This window comes from Mercenaria mercenaria, chromosome 18 (genome assembly GCF_021730395.1).
Source record: "Mercenaria mercenaria strain notata chromosome 18, MADL_Memer_1, whole genome shotgun sequence".
NCBI classification, from domain to species: Eukaryota; Metazoa; Mollusca; class Bivalvia; order Venerida; family Veneridae; genus Mercenaria; species Mercenaria mercenaria.
This window is the reverse complement of record NC_069378.1, coordinates 31,945,198-31,966,451: the sequence shown is the minus strand read 5'-3', so window position 1 is coordinate 31,966,451 and position 21,254 is coordinate 31,945,198. Positions and strand designations below refer to the sequence as shown.

Genomic DNA, 21,254 nt, shown 5'->3' with positions numbered 1-21,254 from the left:
TTCTAGTTTAGTCTAATTTTGAAGTTTTTACCTTTTGGTTAACAATTTAACACTCTGCCATAGCAAAAACACTAAAATTTCTTAAAAACAATTTTGACATGACAGTCATTTAGTGAAAGATAGTGGGAATATTTCAGATATTTGATAGAGTTTTGATTGCGATTCAGTTAAATATTCAACAAAATTTTACTGAAGTTTAAACAATTACACATGTAAATGGCAGTGAAACGTTTTGGGAATATTTTAGATATTTGATAGAACTTTTATTCAGTTAAAATTTTAATATTCAACAAAATTTACTGAAGTTTGAGTGATAATTTGGTGTTGACAGTTTGAGCTAATGTCATGTTACTTAAAATTGTGTAAATATTTCAGGTAGAAGGAATGAAGGAGGTTATACTAATTGGGTTTTACCAGCCTAATGATGCACTGAACAGATTTATAACTCAAGCACAACAGCAGTTTAAAATTCAAATCAGGTAATAGAAGTTTGTTGTCTTCTCTACAATATTGATTTATATATATCCCCGCTGAAGACCCCTTAGCACCATGTGTTTATACCTCATGCCAGGCATAGAATTCATTCATATATGGACAGTTGATGATTTTATGCATATTATGCTCTCTTTGATTAAAATACAGCTAGGTGTCTTATTCCACGAATAGAGCTGAAAAATCACTGAATAGTGACCTGAATTGTGTTGGCGTGACTTAAAAACTAAGTTAAAGTGAAATTTCTGCAAATATTTATACAAGAATTGGACTCTTAAGGACGTATGCTAGAATTTGGTGCGAAAATTTTCCCAATAATAGAATTTCTTTAAACTTTGGATATTGAAGGACAATCATCTAAGAAACAAAAAAATGCAATAAAAATCATAGGTCACCGGATTCGAAATAGAGTTATCTGCCCTTGAAAACGGCATTTCCTCCAAAAATGACGTTTTCAAGGGCAGATAACTCTTTTTCGAATCCGGTGACCTATGATTTTTATTGCATTTTTTGTTTCTTAGATGATTGTCCTTCAATATCCAAAGTTTAAAGAAATTCTGTTATTGGGAAAATTTTCACCCATCTCATATACAGGGAATTCTAGCGTACGCCTGTAATAGGAAAAAAAGCTCTTAAGATGTTGCTAAACTACACCAGTCTTATGATTACAACTAAAAGACTTAAACATGTACTTCTCAGGTTTTTAAAGGAACTATTTAGGATTTAGTTTTGTTATTTGAAAGGTGATAAAAATAACATACTTAAAAGGTCAAGGTACTTATTATTATATCAATGATGACTAATTCTGTTTATAGTCTACAAGCATTGAGAACTACTTTGGTCTTAAAACAAGAAGAATTGATTTTATTTTAACTGTATTTGTCAGTAAATCATAAATTTAGTCATTTTTTCCATATTTCTACAGGTACCTGCAAGAGTACACTGCCCTTGGCACAGCAGGAGGGATATACCATTTCCGCGATCAGATTCTGGCAGGAAATCCAGATTATTTCTTCCTTATGAATGCTGATGTGTGTGGCGATTTCCCGTTGAAGGAAATGTTACAATTTCATACTAAGAAACCAATGGGGACGTACTGTACCATTCTAGGAACAGAGGTGTCGTAGATTTTTGATTGATTAATTTTGGTTTTAAATGTAATAAAAATTTCATCAACAGAATTTCTCTTCCAGATAATGGCAGCTGGTTAACCTAATCAGAATTCCTGGATTCTTATAATTCTTCACATGCAATTGATATATGATATATCTCCATATGAATCAGAGGTTGTGGACAAAATTAATGGTTTCAGACATTTTGTTTTTAGCTCACCTGTCACATAGTGACAAGGTGAGCTTTTGTGATCACCCTTTGTCCGTCGTCCGTCGTCTGTCCGTCCGTCAACAATTTCTTGTCTGCACGATAGTGGTTTCATTTATGATTTTATTTTAACCAAACTTGCACACAACTTGTATCACCATAAGATCTTGTATCCTTTCTTGAACTGGCGAGATTCCTTTATGGGTTCCAGAGTTATGGCCCCTGAAAGGGCCAAAAGTAGCTATTTTGACCTTGTCTGCACAATAGCAGCTTTATTTATGATTTTATTTTAACCAAACTTGCACACAACTTGTATCACCATTAGATCTTGGTTCCTTTCTTGAACTGGCAAGATTCCATTATGGGTTCCAGAGTTATGGCCCCTGAAAGGGCCAGAATTAGCTATTTTGGCCTTGTCTGCACAGTAGCAGCTTCTTTTATGATTTGAATTTAATCAAACTTGCACAAAACTTGTGTCACCATAAGATCTCTGTTCCTTTCTTGAACCGGCCAGATCCCATAATGGGTTCCAGAGTTATGGCCCCTAAAAGGGCCAAAATTAGCTATTTTGACCTTGTCTGCACAATAGAAGCTTCATTTATGATTTGATTTTAACCAAACTTGCACACAACTTGTATCACCACAAGATCTTGCTTCCTTACTTGAACTGGCCAGATTCCTTCATGGGTTCCAGAGTTATGGCCCCTTAAAGGTCCAAAATTGGCTATTTAGGCTTTTGCAGCCATATAGAGACTTCATTTTTGGTTTGATTTGATTCAAACTTCCAAAATATCTTCAACAACAATAAATCTTGGATTCCATGACAAATCAGATCCAATCGTAGGTTCCAGAGTTGTTTTATATCTGATTACCTCCCCTGATTGTAATCAAAATGGATTTATATCTGTAAGTACTTATAGAACTTATTTGAAATTTCATTATTGTTACTAGTTGGACTGAGACAATCAGGGTAGATAACTGATTTTATGTCAAATTACCTCCCTTTATTTTAAATTAAAATGGGTATATCTCTGTAATTTATGAAGATACTGATCAGAAATTTCATTTATGTCAACAGATGTATTTGGCAGATCCTTCTTTTGTTCACTTACAATATTTTTTTTTAATTACTTCCCTTTTACTTTACTATAAATAGCTTATTTTTAGTAACTTTTTTATTATTGACCGTAGGGAAAATTCGAGACCACTTTTCTGTGGTACAACATGGATGGTACTTCCAATTTTTAGCTGTATTTTGACATATCTATACCTTGTAAGAATTTTTTTGTTTGTTTTTGGTTAAATTTCTTCCCTTTGTTGTTCTTGTCCTTTGGACTTAGATATTTTTTCTGAGGGCCTTCTTGTCCTCAAGTGCAATGATAACAGGTGAGCGATATAGGGCCATTATGGCCCTCTTGTTATATCAAATCATCACAGACAGCGAATGTTAAACGTATTAATATCATATAGAGAGTTCTTTTAATTAATATAAATGCTGTCTTTTTGTTCATTTACTGTAAAACACTTTTTCAGTGATCACATAGTTTCGTTCCATTTCGTCTGAGTTCAATTTATCAAAGACGATTTGAAGTTTCTGGGCAGTGTTTAGACCTGCAAGGGTTTCAAACCCATGTCATTCAAGCTGAATAACTAATACACTGTACATTGAAACCAGGACCCCAGTGGCAGAATGGTTAAAGTTGCTGGCTTCGACTCACGTGCCCATCACCAATGTGGGTTTGGACCTCACTCTTCATGTGAGGAAGCCATCCATCCTGGTGCCTGCCTATGCCTTAAACTTGGAGGGGCACCGGCAGTCTTCCTCTACCATCATTAGCTGGAAAAGTTGCCTTATGACCTTATTTGTGTCAGTGTGACTCTAAACAAAAAAAAACTTACATTTAAACCAGTATGGTCCATATCAGTGTCCTCCTTGCAATGGAGAAATCGCAGCAGTTTGAAATTATGAGTGTTATTACCTGATTTCAATATGTAGGATTTCAGTCCCACTTGTGATTATTCAAGCATTCACGTTATTGGCAGGTCTTTGTTGACTGGGCAATACAGGACTTTTTTTTTCATATTGCCTACTCTGATACAGGGATGTGCTATTTTTACTGCTAAGCTCAAATATCTGTAAAAACGCAAACACAGGGTGATTTGTTTTCCAAAGACTAAAAGGCAAGATTATTTTGTTGATCTTTTATTAAAGACATTTAAAAGTAGTCTTGTGACAAATTTATCAGTAAACATGTGACTGTAAACATTATATATATATTGTTTGTTCCAGGCAACAAGACAGCAATCACTGACATACGGATGTATTGTAGAAAATAAAGATACACACGAGGTATATTTTTTATATGAACTATATTTTACTCTGCAAATTTTGTGAACTTTCATATGTAATAAGTCTCTGAAACCACTAAACTATCCTTAAGGCACACTTGTGGTTTATTTTGAAATAAATAATGTTGTATTTTAGTTACATTTAATACACTCTTACATGTATTTCAAAATAAAATTTTGTTAAATATATCTAAAAATGTGTAAACAATGTTTTTCTTGAAATGAATTTTGATGAAATCTTGAAAATTTGAGTAGCATTACTAATACGTTGTGTGTTATGTACATTCACAAGTCTTTTCTTGTCTTGACATGTTTATTTTAAAGAGGCAGCCCTCCCACATTTATGTAATTTTTTTTTAGAATTCTGAACCATTTCCATTTCTTAGTACATGATTCATTGAGTACAATTTAAGGAGAAGATACAGTCAAACCTATATTTAGCAGCCAGCCAAGCGAGTGAAACAGTATGACTGCTTAAGACAGGTGGCTTTCTTAAGGCAGGTAGAAATTAGAAGAAAATGTCTGTTTGGGAAGTTATCTTACTGGCTGCTAAATGCAGGTGGCTGCTCAATACAGATGACAGGGTTTTCATTAATTATTGAAGTAGATGTTGCAAAGTAGAGAAGGTTAGGGAGTCCTCCCATTTAGAGCTCTGTTTGCTACTGGAAAAGTAGCCAGGGCTACAGACCACTATAGCAGGGGTAAATCCCTATCCCCCCACTCTCCTGGCCCTTTATGAAACCCCTACAAGTGGCCACTAAGACAAGTTTAATTGTATGATAAAAATCACTCTTATTTTGTTAGTAACGCAGCATCTATGATGCCAAATTATAGGAATTTACCTGTAATTTACATAAGGTGAAAAGGTATCCAAATGACAGCTTAATCAGCTTAATCAAGAAGTTTAAATCAGCTCCTTGGAGAAATGCCTCTTTAAAGCAAATGTAGATATTTTATACAGTTATATTCTGATACTAATTATGTTTTCCAGGGCCTCTTCTGCTGTCGGCTATAGTTTTCAATTACATTGCTTAAACTTTAGATATTTTTTACCAAAAATTATTTGGCTTAGAACGGACTACAGGTCGATTCACCTGTTTTGTAACAACGTCTTTTCATTGTTTACACTTTCATTACATCGTTCTAAAGATCTCCAAGCTGAGTAACAGGAACTTTAAAACATAAATAATATAAAGGTGATGGATCTTCATGATCACTATACAGCAGAATTTTTCTCCTGGATTTTGTAAAAAAAAAAAAAAAAAGGAACCAACAAACTATTGCACGGTCCTTTTGTACATAACTTGTGTATATCTGGAAATAAAATATCTTTCAAAATATACTCCCCTCATTCACAAAACAACTTATTCGGCAAGGGATATAAATTCACTGAATTTGCTTGTTGTTTTTTTTTTTCTAAATGTAATTTGGACTCCCAACTGTCACTTAGTGCATGCGAAATTTATCAGAGTATTCTTTTCAGACAAATAATATATTTACAAAATTTTGAAAAATAAACTTAATAAGATTTTCATATTTTACAAATTTACCTAAGGGTTTTGTATGAAAATCACATTTCTACCAGTAAAATTAAAAGGTAATGTACTTACACCTTTGGAGACCTATAGATTGATGTTCAACTTATTGTAAATTTTGCAAAATGTAAGAAATTTATGTAATTGTGGTGACAAGTTTGGTGTGCCAAACAATAAATAACAAATACATAATGTACTTGGTGCCAAAACCACAGTTTACTTTGATAGCATTTAAAAGCCAGGAGAAGCCCTGTTTTTGTAAATTTTGAAAATATTGTCAATGTTTATTTCTGATTTTAAGTTTAGTGTTGGCCAGGTACACATATATTTTTCTGTTTTTATATCTTCACACTTTTGCTCTACACATGCAATGTATATGGGACATTTCTTCTGTCTTTATTCCCTACCCATCGGGATAATTTTTACCGTAAATGCACCTGGGAGGTTCTTTTTTTTTTAACAGAAACATGACAGATTGTTATTGAAGCTTGTAACTATTTTACTTGCTTTTGTTTCTGTAATTAGCAATGCGTCACCTTAATTCCAGAAGCGTATAACTTCATTTTTTTTTTCGTTTTGAGAAAAAAACGTTTAAAAATCTGACTGGAACATAAAATGGATGAGTTAGATGTTTTTGGCACAGCGATTTACCCTCTTCATGTTAGAGCTACATGCATATGTTATTGCATGTTGTAGAGCATTTGGAGACGAATCCAACGATACCAAACACTCCATTTTGTCAAAAATGAACTTACATGCTTCTGGAATTAAGGTGACGAATGGTTCTGCTCAGAGGGTTTGATTTATATGATGGGTTATTCCTTTTTTAATGAAAAAAAAGTATAGAGGTCAAACCAGCATGAGAAAGTGTTTTCAAATAGATAGCCTTGAATTCAATACTTTGCTTCAAATTTTCATTCCTCAATTTATTTTTGTTTTCAGCCACACCATGCATGCTTATAAGTTTAACCTCCAAAGAGTATACATTATTAATTGTAATTTAAAGAAATGTTTTAATACAGCCGGGTAGAGTTTAAACTCAGTGATCTCAACTCATGAAATGCTCATGGTGAGCTTTTAGGATCATTAGATGTCCATTGTCTGTCCATTGTCCACAATTTCTTTAACAAAAATATCCTTGTACACTACCAAGCCAATTTCAACCAAACTTCACAGAAATGACCCTTGGATGGCCCCCTTATAGACTCCTTTAAATATAGATCATCAATACAGAATTCTGGTTGGAAGGAAAATCTTTAAAACTCTTCTCCTCAGAAATTGCTGACATGATTTTCAAATAATTTACAGAAACCAGATTTTTCCAATCATTGTTTCGTTAAAAAACATGGCCCAAAGGACAGGACTAGTTTTCTTCTCAGAAACTGGTAGCCCTATTTTGAAATAATTTTATAGAAATGTTCCTTGGATGACCACCTATCAAGTTCCTTCAAATTATATAATTCTGTTTTGTTAAAAAAAAAAAAACATTGCCACCAGGGGGTGGGGCTAGTTTTCCATATATGGTTTTATGAAAAACTATAAAAATCTATTGTGAAACAATTGGACCGATTTCAAAGTTATTTCATAGCAATGTTTCTTGGTGACCCTCTAGTCATTCTGTTTTGTTACAAAACATGGCAGCCAGGGAATGGGGCTAGTTTTATCATATATGATACATGAAACTTCGAAATCTTCTACTTTCAAACCACTAGTCCGATTTCAGAATAATTTCACAGCAGCGTTACTTAGCTGAACCTGTATCAAACAGGCCTGTGATTTTTCAGGACTGGTCCTGATTTCAGACTTTTGGCTGCAAGAATTTCCCTGTATAACTCTGTTGAAAAAGGACATTTCAGGCTCTAAAATGTAGATTTTCAGGCTTTAGAGTTTTTACTAAATCCCAGGCCTGATCAAATTCATTCAAATTATTTTGATTTGTCTAAAAACATAACAGTCAAGTGCCAAGCCAGTTTTCTCTACTAGATTGCTGTTAAGATTCTTCTCAGAAATTCTTCCTGGTCGAATATTGAAAAAAAAATTCACTGAAATAGTCTGCCTGTGACCCTGTATCAAAATGTTCAATCCAGCTTTGAAACTCAGTAGAGCAATGTAGTTTTTAGCTCGACTATTCGAAGAATAGTCTAGCTATTCTACTCACCCTGGCGTCGGCGTCGGCGTCACACCTTGGTTAAGTTTTTGCATGCAAGTACATACAGCCATCAATGAAAGGCATATAGCTTTGAAACTTATTTCTTCTTTTTCTAGGTCAATTACCAACCTCTCTGGGTCAAGTCCCATAACTCTGACATGTATTTTGAGCAGATTATGCCCCCTTTTGGACTTAGAAAATTTTGGTTAAAGTTTTACATGCAAGTTACTATCTCCAAAACTAATGCAGATATTGATTTGAAACTTCACATGTGTCTTCGGGGTTATAAAACTAGTTGATAGCAGCAAGTCTCATAACTCTGACTTTCCTTTAGGCCAAATTATGCCCCCTTTTGGACTTAGAAAATTCTGGTTAAAGTTTTGCATGCAAGTACATACAAATATTTCTAAAAGGCATATAGATTTGAAACTTATTTTTTCTTTTTCTAGATCAATTACCAACCTCACTGGGTCAAGACCCATAACTCTGACATGTATTTTGAGCAAATTATGCCCCCTTTTAGACTTAGAAAATTTTGGTTAAAGTTTTACATGCAAGTTACTATCTCCAAAACTAATGCAGATATTGATTTGAAACTTCACATGTGTCTTCGGGGTTATAAAACTAGTTGGTAGCAGCAAGTCCCATAACTCTGACTTTCATTTTGGCCAAATTATGCCCTCTTTTGGACTTAGAAAATTCTGGTTAAAGTTTTGCGTGCAAGTACATACAACTATTTCTAAAAGGCATATAGATTTAAAATTTCTTTTTTCTTTTTCTAGATCAATTACCAACCTCACTGGGTCAAGTCCCATAACTCTGACATGTTTTTTGAGCAAATTATGCCCCCTTTTAGACTTAGAAAATTTTGGTTAAAGTTTTACATGCAAGTTATTATCTCCAAAACTATTGCAGATATTGATTTGAAACTTCACATGTGTCTTCGGGGTTATAAAACTAGTTGATAGGATCAAGTCCCATAACTCTGATCTTCATTTTGGCCAAATTATGCCCCCTTTTGGACTTAGCAAATTCTGGTTAAAGTTTTGCGTGCAAGTACATACAGCTATTACTAAAAGGCATATAGATTTGAAACTTATTTTTTCTTTTTCTAGATCAATTACTAACCTCACTGGATCAAGTCCCATAACTCTGGCATGTATTTTGGGCAAATTATGCCCCCTTTTGGACTTTGAAAATTCTGGTTAAAGTTTTACATGCAAGTTTCTATCTCCAAAACTAATGCAGATATTGAATTGAAACTTCTCATGTGCCTTCGGGGTTATAAAACTAGTTGATAGCAGCAAGTCCCATAACTGATATGCATTTTGGTCAAATTATTCCCACTTTTGAACTTAAAACTCTTTTGATATTTAACTTTTTTGGGTAATATTTTCCTGCTTCTGGGTCAATATTTCGAATAGTCGAGCTTGGCTGTCTTACGGACAGCTCCTGTTTGCTTTTTTTATACACCCACAAAGCTTTGTTATGTACATTGCATTTGCATTGATATATTAACAAATTTTTCAGCTATTTAAAGGACTGGTGTTTTCTTTATCCACTATTTTTAAATTAGTAAAATATGTGTTTTGAAGTTAATATATTACCATATGAAATTTTTTTATTTATTATGGTCATATACATAATATATCATAAAGCCAAAATTTAATGTTGGTTCAAATTTTGTGAGTGTTGCAGTTGATTTATTATGTCTCCCACCACACAGTGGTGTGGGAGACATATTAATTTACTCCTGTCTGTGTGTGTGTCTGTCTGTCTATCTGTCTGTCTGTCAGTCTGTCTGTCACAAAGCTTGTCTGCACTCTTAAGTCAAACATTTCTCATCTGAACTTGAACAAAATGTGTTTGCCAATAAGTCCTCTGCCAAGTTCGATAACTAGCCAAATTGGCCCAGGCACTTCAGAATTATGGCCCTTGAAACTTGTTTTTGGATAATCAAAGCACTCAAAGTCTGATAAGGCAGTTGAGGTCTTGGTGCATGGTTGACTCATATACTACTACTCAGATGATTAGGCAGTTGTGGGAGACATGTGCTTTTCTCAGCTCTAGTTTCTGCTGCAAATGTATTAACTCGCTGTGTTATATAACTGAAAGATAAGTATTTTTAAAACATAATTCTGTTTTCTTAAATACCAGAACTTTACACGGTATTCCGCTCGACTATTTGAAATTTTCCAAATAGTAAAGAAAGTTTTTCTTGGACATCAGCATTACAGGTTTCATAACTCTTGCTTTCCTTTTGGCAAAATTATGCCTCTTTTTCACTAAAGAAATTTTGGTGAAAGTTTTGTCTGTTGAGCAGGTTTCTCAGGAACTAAAGCACTGAATACTTCCAAACTCTACATAAGTGCTCAGCATTATGAAATGACCATTCTGAGCCACATTCCATATCTCTAAAGTACAGTTTTCAAAATTACGCTGCTTTTTCAATTTATAAGGTTTTGCTAAAGCTTTTGTATATAAGCTATTTTAAGGTGGAAGGCCCTCAAATAGTCGAGCGTACTGTCATTAGACAGCTCTTGTTTTACTTAGCTTTCACCGCAAAAAGAATAAAGGTGATATATGTATATATATTTACTCTTATAATGTAACATTCTTTTCTAAATAAAATTATATGTTATATATATGCTGGAAAATGATAAAGTTAAATATTAAGACTAAAGGCAAGTATTGCCACTTCTTTTCATTTTCTTGTAGGTCATGCATTATGTTGAAAAGCCAGAAACGTTCATCAGCACTATAATCAATTGTGGGATATATCTGTGTTCACCAGCTCTGTTTGGGCCTCTAGAAGTGGAATTTAAGAAAAATCTGGAACAAAATTACAAGTATGTATTTAGTTTATACTGATGCTTCGGGTAGATTTCGAAGACTGCTTGCAGTTTTAATATGGGAGCATTTAATTTCTAGGGAGAGCCAACTGCTGCTGTTGGGAGAACTTGTACCTAACCAATTTCCTTTTGCTATTTTGAAACTGTGGTTTTCTTTTTACAGTAAATAAATGCATATACAGTGAAACCCTTCTAAAATGGAATTCAGGAATGCCAAAAAAACCTCAAAACTGAACAGATTTTGCGTTCCCGAAATTCGGCCTTCTTATTTCATTAGAAAATTACCCCTGTAAATCGGAACTCCTCTGTTCCAGAAGCAGTACAATATTTCTAGAGCAAGACTCTAGCATTTGTCCATAAAAACTTAAAAGATGTTGATTCATACAGTAATTAAGCAAATCAGGATTTCAAGTAAATCAGATTGCTTGATACTTGTATGACTATTTATGTAATGTAGCACACATTCCACCAACAAAACCCCTCTAAACCGAAAACCCCTCCAAACAGAACTTTAACTCTGCCCTGGAGGCCGTTCTGTAGAAAGGTTCCACTGTACATGTATAAGCACTGCCAGTAACATATTATTAAGCTTAGCTAAATTTAATTCTAAAAAGAAGCATTTGTTCGTTATAAGCTGGTATGGATGTTCTCCCAGGTGGGTTTAAACCCACGACCTCGGTGAACTAGGGATGACATCTTTTGGACTGTGTGACTGTTGCTTGACTTGGTTGTTCATATATCATCTCAGGATTCATGTATTTTACATGATGCTGTCTGTTACCTTTGTGAGGTCTGTGTTATTGCCAGATTTGAAAAGATTTATTGCTGTCTAGGAAAAATACTGTTTACCATATTGTAAATTTAGCTAAATGTTAACCTCTTAAAGAGAACATTCGGTATTATTTGTTTAAGCCCCAAAATACTATGAAATCATTAATAATTGATTGGAACTAGTTTTCGTGGTTGAGTAAATCGGCAAAGTTAAATCCTAGCGAACTTGTAAAACTCCCATTTGTTTTATGTTCAGAAGTTGAAATTCACGAATTCATATCTCAGTGAAATAACTGTTTTGGCCAATTTAACCACGAAATTCTGTGCCTTTGGAATTAAACGATTTTACAGTAAATCTCTGTGCATGTATAATCAGTGAGTGAAGTTGCTGAAGATGTGTAAAGAACAATGGAACTTCTAGTCCATTTATTTTTGGAATTTTTACATCCTGGAAATCATGACATTTGAAATAATTAATTGAAATTGTTCTTACTTTTTATGCCTTCAAAGGGAGGTGAAGAGAGTTATATATAGAAATTACACTGTATGTTCATTCTAGTTAATCTTTCTGTTCGAAACACATGTTGTCTAAGATGTAACTTTTAAACAATTCAAGTTTTTCCATTGAAACTTTACACAAATGTTGAACATGATAAAGTGTGTTGTACCCAAAGGTGAAAGTCACCGTCAAGAATCTTACCTGTAAACTTGAGTCCCAACTCTATCCCCGCGTAAGGTCACTCCATTTTGAGGGCATTTGTTATGTACTTTCCATTTTTATTGAGGTCTATTTGTTATTTCTTAACATGATTAAGACATTATCTCTTTGTTATTTCATTAAGTTTAGCGCAGAAGTAAGTATATTTGTTATTTTAATGTTGAATGTCGCTTATTTAATTCGCAAAAATATGAATGCTTTATAATACATGTACACTCTTTGACTGTCATTGCACTTTCGGTATGACAGACATATATCATGGGTTAAATGCAACAGAATTGTGACTTGAATATTTGACAGTTGTAGGAGCGGTATGATTGTCGCATAGAGTGCATGATAATTATATGTAAACAAACGACATGATAAATGCAATATGAGCAGTTTGGGAGAAATGAAAGATTCTCCTGCGATTTAAGGTAATGGACACGTAATGACAGTTGGAAATTCCTGTTATTCCTGTTTGATTTCATATTCTTTGAATGCGATTTCAGTATTCTTCGATATGAAGGGAAAGCCTGATGCTTGTTTGAGCTGCATTGAAGAATGCTGAAGCACTATTCAAGACTATATAATCGAACAGAAATTACCGATTTCTGTTAGGTTTCCACTAACTTAATATACAATTGACGATAAGTGGTTAACAAAATTATACACATTCCATGGTTATTCAGTACCTTAAGTGCAAGCACAACTTAATAAGGTACACACAGGGTTTCAGATATTTTATATTATGTGATCAGATAGGAATTGTTACACATCACACTGTTGAACCCAGAACTTATGATACAAGTAAATAGAGTGCATGTTGCAGATGCAGTACGCACACAATTAGACAGCTATAGTGATCTGACAACTGTTTATACAAATTAGAACAAGGTTGCATTCAACTCGATATACTTTAACTTTGAAGTCCAAACTATTGTATTTACAAGTGAAGAACTGTACAGTAGTTTGTGTAACTGATATTTCTGTATCAGTTTATACGTCCGTCTGCTCAAAGAAGATAATCTGTCAAGATTTGTATGTGTTGAGATATTGGTCTATTTGAGATTAGACTTGAACTCGTGTGAGATTAAATTTGCACTCATAAATTACATGAAATCTAACAAAACAAAAACGTAAAGATGCTGCAGTTTCTTGTATTAGAGATGGAGCAAAAATTTCCCAATAATAGAATTTGTTCAAACTTTGTATATGAACACGGTTTCATGTTAGAAACAGAAAAGTGCAAAAACAATCATAGGTCACCGTGCTTGTTTATCTGCCCTAAAAACTGGATTTTTCTTCAAATTTGCATATTCAAAGGCAGATAACTCCTGAACAAGCATGGTGAACTTCGATATTTTTAGCTCACCTGTCACATAGTGACAAGATGAACTTTTGTGATCACCTTCGTCCGTCGTCAGTCCGTGCGTGTGTACGTCCGTCCATCAACAATTTCTTTTCTGCACGATAGTGGTTTCATTTATGATTTTATTTTAACCAAACTTGCACACAACTTGTATGACCATAAGATCTCAGTTCCTTTCTTGAACTGGCCAGATCCCATTATGGGTTCCAGAGTTATGGCCCCTGAAAGGGCCAAAATTAGCTATTTTGACCTTGTCTGCACAATAGCAGCTTTATTTATGATTTGATTTTTACCAAACTGGCACACAACTTGTATCACCATAAGACCTTGGCTCCTTTCTTGAACTGGCCAGATTCCATTATGGGTTCCACAGTTATGGTCCCTGAAAGGGCCAGAATTAGCTATTTTGACCTTGTCTGCACAATAGCAGCTTCATTTATGATTTTATTTTAACCAAACTTGCACACAACTTGTATCACTATAAGGTCTTTGTTCCTTTCTTGAACTGGCGAGATTCCATTATGGGTTCCAGAGTTATGGCCCCTGAAAGGGCCAGAATTAGATATTTTGACCTTGTTTGCACAATAGCAGCTTCATTTATGATTTAAATTTAATCAAATTTGCACAAAACTTGTGTAGCCATAAGATCTCAGCTCCTTTGTTGAACCGGCCAGATCCCATAATGGGTTTTAGAGTTATGGCCCCTGAAAGGGTCAAACTTAGCTATTTTGACCTTGTCTGCACAATAGCAGCTTCATTTATGATTGTTGAACCGGCCAGATCCCATAATGGGTTTTAGAGTTATGGCCCCTGAAAGGGCCAAACTTAGCTATTTTGACCTTGTCTGCACAATAGCAGCTTCATTTATGATTTGATTTTAAGCAAACTTGCACACAACTTGTATTACCACAAGATCTTGGTTTCTTTCTTAAACTGGCCAGATTCCGTCATGGGTTCCAGAGTTATGGCCCCCTAAAGGTCCAAAATTGGCTGTTTTGGCTTTTGCAGCCATATAGAGACTTCATTTATGGTTTTATTTGATACAAACTTCCAAAATATCTTCAACAACAATAGATCTTGGATTCCATGACAAATCAGATCCAATCGTAGGTGCCAGAGTTTTTTTATATCTGATTACCTCCCCTGATTGTAATCAAAATGGATTTATATCAGTCAGTACTTATAGGACTTATTTGAAATTTCATTATTGTCATTAGTTGGACTGTGCCAATCAGGGTAGATAACTATAGACTGATTTTACCAGGTATGTCAAATTACCTCCCTTTATTTCAAATTAAAATGGGTATATCTCCGTCACTAATGAAGATAGTGATCTGAAATTTCATTTATGTCAACAGATTTATTTGGCAGATCCTTCTTTTGTTCACTTACAATAATTTTCTTTTTAATTACTTCCCTTTTACTTTACTATAAATAGCTTATTTTGAGTAATTTTTTTTTATTATTGGCCATAGGGAAAAACCGAGACCACTTTTCTGTGGTACAACATGGATGGTACCTCCAATTTTTAGGTGTATTTTGACATATCTGTAACTTTTAAGAATTTTTTTTTCTTTTTGGTTAAATTTCTTCCCTTTGTTGTTCCTGCCCTTTGGACTTGGATATTTTTTCTGAGGACCTTCTTCTTGTCCTCAAGTGCAATGATAACAGGTGAACGATATAGGGCCACCATGGCCCTCTTGTTTTCATAATTCTGTTTCTAACATGGCACTTTGTTCATATACAAAGTTTGAACAAATTCTAATATTGGGAATTTTTTTACCCAAAACTGCCGTTACAGCAACCATCCTTAAAATGTGGTGGAGCATTTGGATAAATGGCAATAGATCAAAAGAGAAGCTAAAGACATTTACAAGTCTTGTCATCACACTAAAAAGTTTTCCTGTTTAGGTGTCGCTTTGATATGATACATTATTGTAAAGTTTTAGGAGAAGAAAGTTTATTATACTAACATTTATCTTAAAATTATCTCTTTCTTGACCACTGCATAACAGTTTTGCTTCATGTTCGTATCTCATTATAATGATAGAGTATTAAAGATAGTAAAAGTAATTGTAGTGTTTCATGTTCACTGCCAGTTCACATGGTTGTGTTGTTTTTTTTCACTAGTTATCATTTGCAAGTTTAATACCAATGGTTGTTAGGGATATAATTCAGATTGCATTTTGGGGTGGAGGTATTTTGTTGTTTGTTAATGTAGGTAATTTTGGCTAGGGATAATGGTATTTGGCAAGGGATTGGGGTATTTTGGCAGGGTATTTTTTGCAAGGAATTTAGGAATTTTGGCAAGGGATTGGGGTATTTTGGCAAGGAATTGGTGTGTTTTGATGCAGCCTTGGCAGGTTCCCAGTTTCCAGAACAGTAGAAGACAAAAGAATGGTTTAATTGAATAAAAATACTTTAAGATTTCATGGCAGCTGCTGTGGGTCCATTATGACTATCAAGAATTTCACTGTAATTATATTTTTTGCATATCATTTCTGCCTAATCTTTCATTGGTATGTTGAGCATATGGCTTAAGTATCTGCCAGAAATGCCCAATTTGCATTCTTTGAATATCTAAATGAAAATTCTGATTGTTGTAAAACGTTGTTACATGCCCTTTAATTGATACAGCTTCATTTTAACATATTTGCCACACAGTCCTTATTACTTTAAATATATATTTATGCACCAGGAGACAGGGGAGGTAATAGAGTAGTAAACATTTTACTTAATATTGCTATATAATTAAGCAATGATTACGTATTTTGCATTTGTCGTCAGCTATGATGAGCCGGGTTTTAGGTAAATATCTGGCATGCACTGTTGAAACAAAACATAGGGACTTGTTGAACAAAACTAGCTCGGATGAACGTTTCTTTTTCTTTCATTTGTGTTGCACAATTAATAGCACATACAAATGAAGTTTTTAATAGTAATAGTCACTTCATTAGCTAATACCATTTGGAACGAAGGGGCTGTTACAAAAATTGGGAGGTTTACAGAAAACAGGAGAATTTGAAAGTTTGAAAAGAAACATACATCGGAGTTACTTTGTCATTGACGCAAGTCCCTGTGAATCAAATGTTCAGTTTGCTCGTTTGAACTGTTTTGATGTGAAGCCAGTTCATTGTCTTGTATTAGGAAAATTGTTATATCAGCAAGTCTATGTTGATTATAGTACACACTGACATACACATCACAAGTTTTGAAAACCTTCAAGTCCCATAGTGCTTTTAATTTTATGTTAAAAATAGCTGTCTATATTGATAGTATGCATAACTATAGCACATTTTTCAATATTGCACAGTCATGATCTCATAAGACCAGAGTCATAAAGGGAGGTAATGCAAATCAATGGATTTGCTAATACTTCCGGCTAATCGAGTTGAATATTCAAACCTTTGACAAATTTTTGTGAAAATAGTCATCGAAACTATCAAAGCTTTTGACTAGAAACTTAAAATACTTATTTACTATCAAAGTCTACACCAGGAGAAATAATTCATATAACTCTGTTTGAGTTATGCCCCTTTTTAACATAGAATTTTTTGGTTAAAGTTTTATAAAGTTTTTACTGGCAAATCTCTAATTCAGAGTCTAGCACTGAGAAGAGTTGAGCGTGCTGTGTTACAGACAGCTCTTGTTGTTTTCACTTTTCATTTTATTAAAATCCGTCCAGTAACAAGGAAATTACATTTATGATTTTTCCTGTGTGTACAATACTGAAAAGTCATGTAGGTTGGTCCCCCGAATACATGTTATTCTTAAACCATTTCATAACATGGTTGTGTCCATTGAAAAACTGACACTTTAATAAGTAGGTAGGGATGTAAAGAACTGGCAATTCAATAAACAGAATAAACAACGCATGTAGTAGTGTATGAAATGCAAAATGATGAATATACACATGTTATGCATGTATATATGTATGAATGCATCGGATACAAACACAACTAACAAACTTACAGCATGTTGGACCTATAAGAGTATTTATTGCAGTCAGAAAAAAAAAAGTCCATTATTTCATTTGTTATAATGCTGTAGCTCGATTTAATACTACAGTCGAACTGCGTTCGCTCAAACTCTATGGGACCAGCAAAATTTGTTCGAGTTATTATATTTCGAGCCATCAAAAATTATAGATTATGATTATGTAAACATTTTGCCAGGACCAAATGATGAGTTAGAGCAAAGGGTGGCATTCGAATTATCCGAGTTTGAGTGAACAAAGTTTGACTGTATTTACAATGTGATCTGTACATTTTATTCTTAATGAGAGGTTAGTGATAATTGCTCCATTGATAATCAAACCAAATGTACAGCACATTAATAAATTTCTTCCTGTTTCGGAAATGTCGAAAAATCTTGATGATACGTGTATATGATTCTGGCAGTTGGTAATAGTGATTTTATTTATCAGTAATTTTTCAAATAGCATGAATATTTTATGGTGAAGTTACCAGAAAGTTACCAGAAAATAATTGTACTTATTCAACACTTGTCGTTGTTGTTATTTTGTTCTAATGATGTTGTTTTGTGGAAATAGGTGTTGTCTTAACCTTCTTTATAGCAGATGAGAGAAATTTACCATGTTGAATTTTTTAACATGCATGCCAAATTTAATCACAAGAATTAATTGCTTTGTGTTATGGCTTTAAGAAAAAATATTTCATAATATTCAAAACTAGTTACTAACAATAAAAGCTGTCAGTCTTAGTACCTTATGTAATCAAGAATGTCTGAAAGTAAAACATCTGTTTTTAGAATAGTAAGTCATGTAACATTTTTAGTACTACAGTAGCAATTTTCAGTGCTACTTTCATATAATGAAGGGCTAAAATAGCCCAAACTGGTCAGTTTAAATAAAATCTGTTGTTAACCCTAGATATTTGGTGGTTTGTTCCAGATTGTTTGAGAAAGATTGTTTTGTTTACAAAAAATTTGAATGTTGTGTGAATATTGAAAAAGTCTTGCAAACAGATTTTCAGCTGTTACTATTACCCTAGTGGCGGATGCGCGCAGGCTGGTCAGGATCCATGCTGGTCGCAAATGCACTATGTTGCTTTTCTCTTGGTGCGGCTCAAATCTGTTGTTTATGTCACTTTTTGAGACAAAAGTTAGCAATGCTTCAGGCATATATTGCCCTGCTTGGTGGAGTTCTTGTTTTTATTTGCCAAATTTTCTAGGTATATATTCTGAAGTTTTGAAAAATCACAAGTTTAATCAAATTCTACATTGTAGAAAAATTTTGATCCGACTGTGCAACACTACCTTAATACCTTAACATATCACTTCATAGTCTCTATCCAGCTTAAATGTTTTTCCTACTTTTTCAATGCAGCTGTGTCCAGGTCAGACTCTAAAAACTGTTCATGGATTTGTACAGTTTGTACACTCTACATGAATAAACACTGAAAATTTTTTGAAAATATCTTGCCTGTGATTAGCTGAAGAAGTAGAGTAAACACTAGTTCATGTGGAATTAAAAGCACCAGTTCATGTGGGAATGAAAACACTAATTCCTGTGGGAATTTTGTCCGTAACTTGCTGAGAACAGGTCTGTACAGTTAAATTGATGCTCACTACATACTTTACAAAGCACAAGAAATCATTCAGACAAAAATATATTGTGTTCTTTATGATTTTGCTATATTTTACAGCTGTGATTACACAACTGCCCCTGCTAAGGAAGTGATTAGAATGGAACAGGACATATTTGTACCCCTGGCTTCCACCGGGAAACTTTACGTGTATCACACTAACAAGTTCTGGAGTCAAATCAAGTCTGCTGGGTTAGTTATACATTTCTTCATCAGTATTTTAGTCATAGGAAGTGCCAATTCAGTTTTGATCAAATTTAAGCAATGCGTTGGACAACAAATTGAGAAATTATGAAATTACGTAAAATGGCATGATTTAAGCTAAAATGACTATTTCATGGGGACTTGAAAGCAAGGATTTCTAATTTAACCTTTAGCCTGCTGGTGGCAAGTAGTTTTGCCTTTGCAACTAGTGCAGACCAAGACCGCCTTGCACCTCCATGCAGGCTGATCATGATCTGCACTGTTCGTTATTCAGTCAGTAAATTTTCAGCGAACACCCCTTTGAATAATAAGTGGTACTGCCCAAACTATATGATAGACCAGTCCATTTTAGAAATTTAGCAGGGTTAAGGTTAAGTAATACATAAAAAGGTAGTTTCATTGATATGTTGAAGTTTTATTTTGATGATTGCCACAAGCAAAAAGTCCAGGAAAAACAGTCCTCAACAAATAATTTTTCATTGTAACAGTTTTGAACTAAATAAATACTATTTAATTGGTAGATGTTGTTAGGCAAGTAAATTTTTCATGTTGTAGAAAATCATAAAATGTACCTTTGGCACTAAGAGCCTTTTTTTTAATGTGAATTTAACACTTTGTAACCCTTCCTCTGTTGCCACACCTCCTTCCACTGAAGTACTTATTATGAAAAGTCAACATTTATACTATTTAAGAGTGATATTTTTAGTAATAGAACAAAATCATGATTATTTTAGTACAGACACATACTGCTCAAGAAAAAAGTTGAATCCTTCATCCATTTTTTTTCAGGGCTGCAATCTATGCTAACAGACATTACTTAGACCTGTATCACAAGTCTCACCCGGAACGTCTGGCAAAAAATAGTGTTGGGAAGCCCCAGATACGGGGTGACGTGTTCATTCATCCGTCTGCTCAAGTCCACGAAACTGCTGTGGTTTGTAAAATTATCTGTTATACATAGCGGCAATGAGTGCTGTTTATAATAATTGATTTCCAAGAGATGATCTTCATCTAGATTTTTGTTATGAGAAGTAATTAATTGTGACAGATTTGACACCCTATTTTTAGCAGAAGATGACACCTGAAATTCTTTTGAATATGTGATCTGTTTTTGCAGATTTATTTCAGTGTTAAAGACACACTGTATTTTCTCCAATTAATGCCCTGTCCTTAATTAAGAAATCACCTACTTATTTTCCAAAAATATGTATTAATTGTTTTCAGATTTATTGTTTTTATGCCCCCAAAAGCAGGCATATTAGTTTTCAACTGTCTGTTAGTTTGTTCGTTCATTCGTCACAACGTTAACTTTTTGCATGAAGGCACTTTACTCGCGAACCACTGCACCCAGGACCTTCAAACTTCACATGCTGATAGTACTTATTGAGTACACGACCCCTACTGACATTGGGGTCACCAGGTCAAAGGTCAAGGCGCTGCGGGGGCATTTGTCACCATTAGTGACAGCTCTTGTTTTAGGCCATAAGATGCATTTGTAGGTCATATTTACTAAAAAATGTAAAAATATCTGGGGGGTTTTAAGGTTTTAATAAGTGCACCCCACCCCACCTTTTGCCAAAAGTAACACCTTACGGGGAAGTTAATAACGGAATATATGGTAGAAAAATTTGTGATTTTTTTTTGGAACAAGTATGCCCATGGGCAGAATGTCAAGCCCACCAGCTGTCAAGTATGACCTTGGACCTACGGACTTGGTTCTTGCACATGACAGTCTGTTTCATAATGATGAACATTTGTGCCATGTTACATCAAAATCCCACCATGCATTAAGAAGAAATGATCCGGACAAATTTCAGTTTGACCTTTGACCTCCAAGTGTGACCTTGACTTTTGAGATAGGAATATGGGGTTTGCGCACGATGCGCCTTTTCATTGAGGTTCACATT

At 34.2% G+C, this 21,254-nt stretch overlaps 1 protein-coding gene across 6 annotated transcripts in view; it reads left to right on the top strand.

The window, feature by feature from the left end:
* LOC123537852 (mannose-1-phosphate guanyltransferase alpha-B-like) overlaps positions 1–21,254 on the top strand; it is a 32,412-nt gene that overhangs the window by 5,946 nt on the left and 5,212 nt on the right. The window contains exons 3-11 of one of the 6 annotated variants that reach the window (XM_053529655.1): positions 376–479; positions 1,418–1,610; positions 4,103–4,162; positions 5,998–6,012; positions 10,564–10,694; positions 12,311–12,322; positions 16,325–16,345; positions 19,204–19,335; positions 20,137–20,281. In XM_053529655.1, the coding sequence (XP_053385630.1) occupies positions 376–479; positions 1,418–1,610; positions 4,103–4,162; positions 5,998–6,012; positions 10,564–10,694; positions 12,311–12,322; positions 16,325–16,345; positions 19,204–19,335; positions 20,137–20,281 (813 nt within the window). The remainder of the gene's footprint in view (positions 1–375; positions 480–1,417; positions 1,611–4,102; positions 4,163–5,997; positions 6,013–10,563; positions 10,695–12,310; positions 12,323–16,324; positions 16,346–19,203; positions 19,336–20,136; positions 20,282–21,254) is intronic. The other 5 variants (XM_053529657.1, XM_053529656.1, XM_053529658.1 and 2 more) reach the window with 5 other exon arrangements.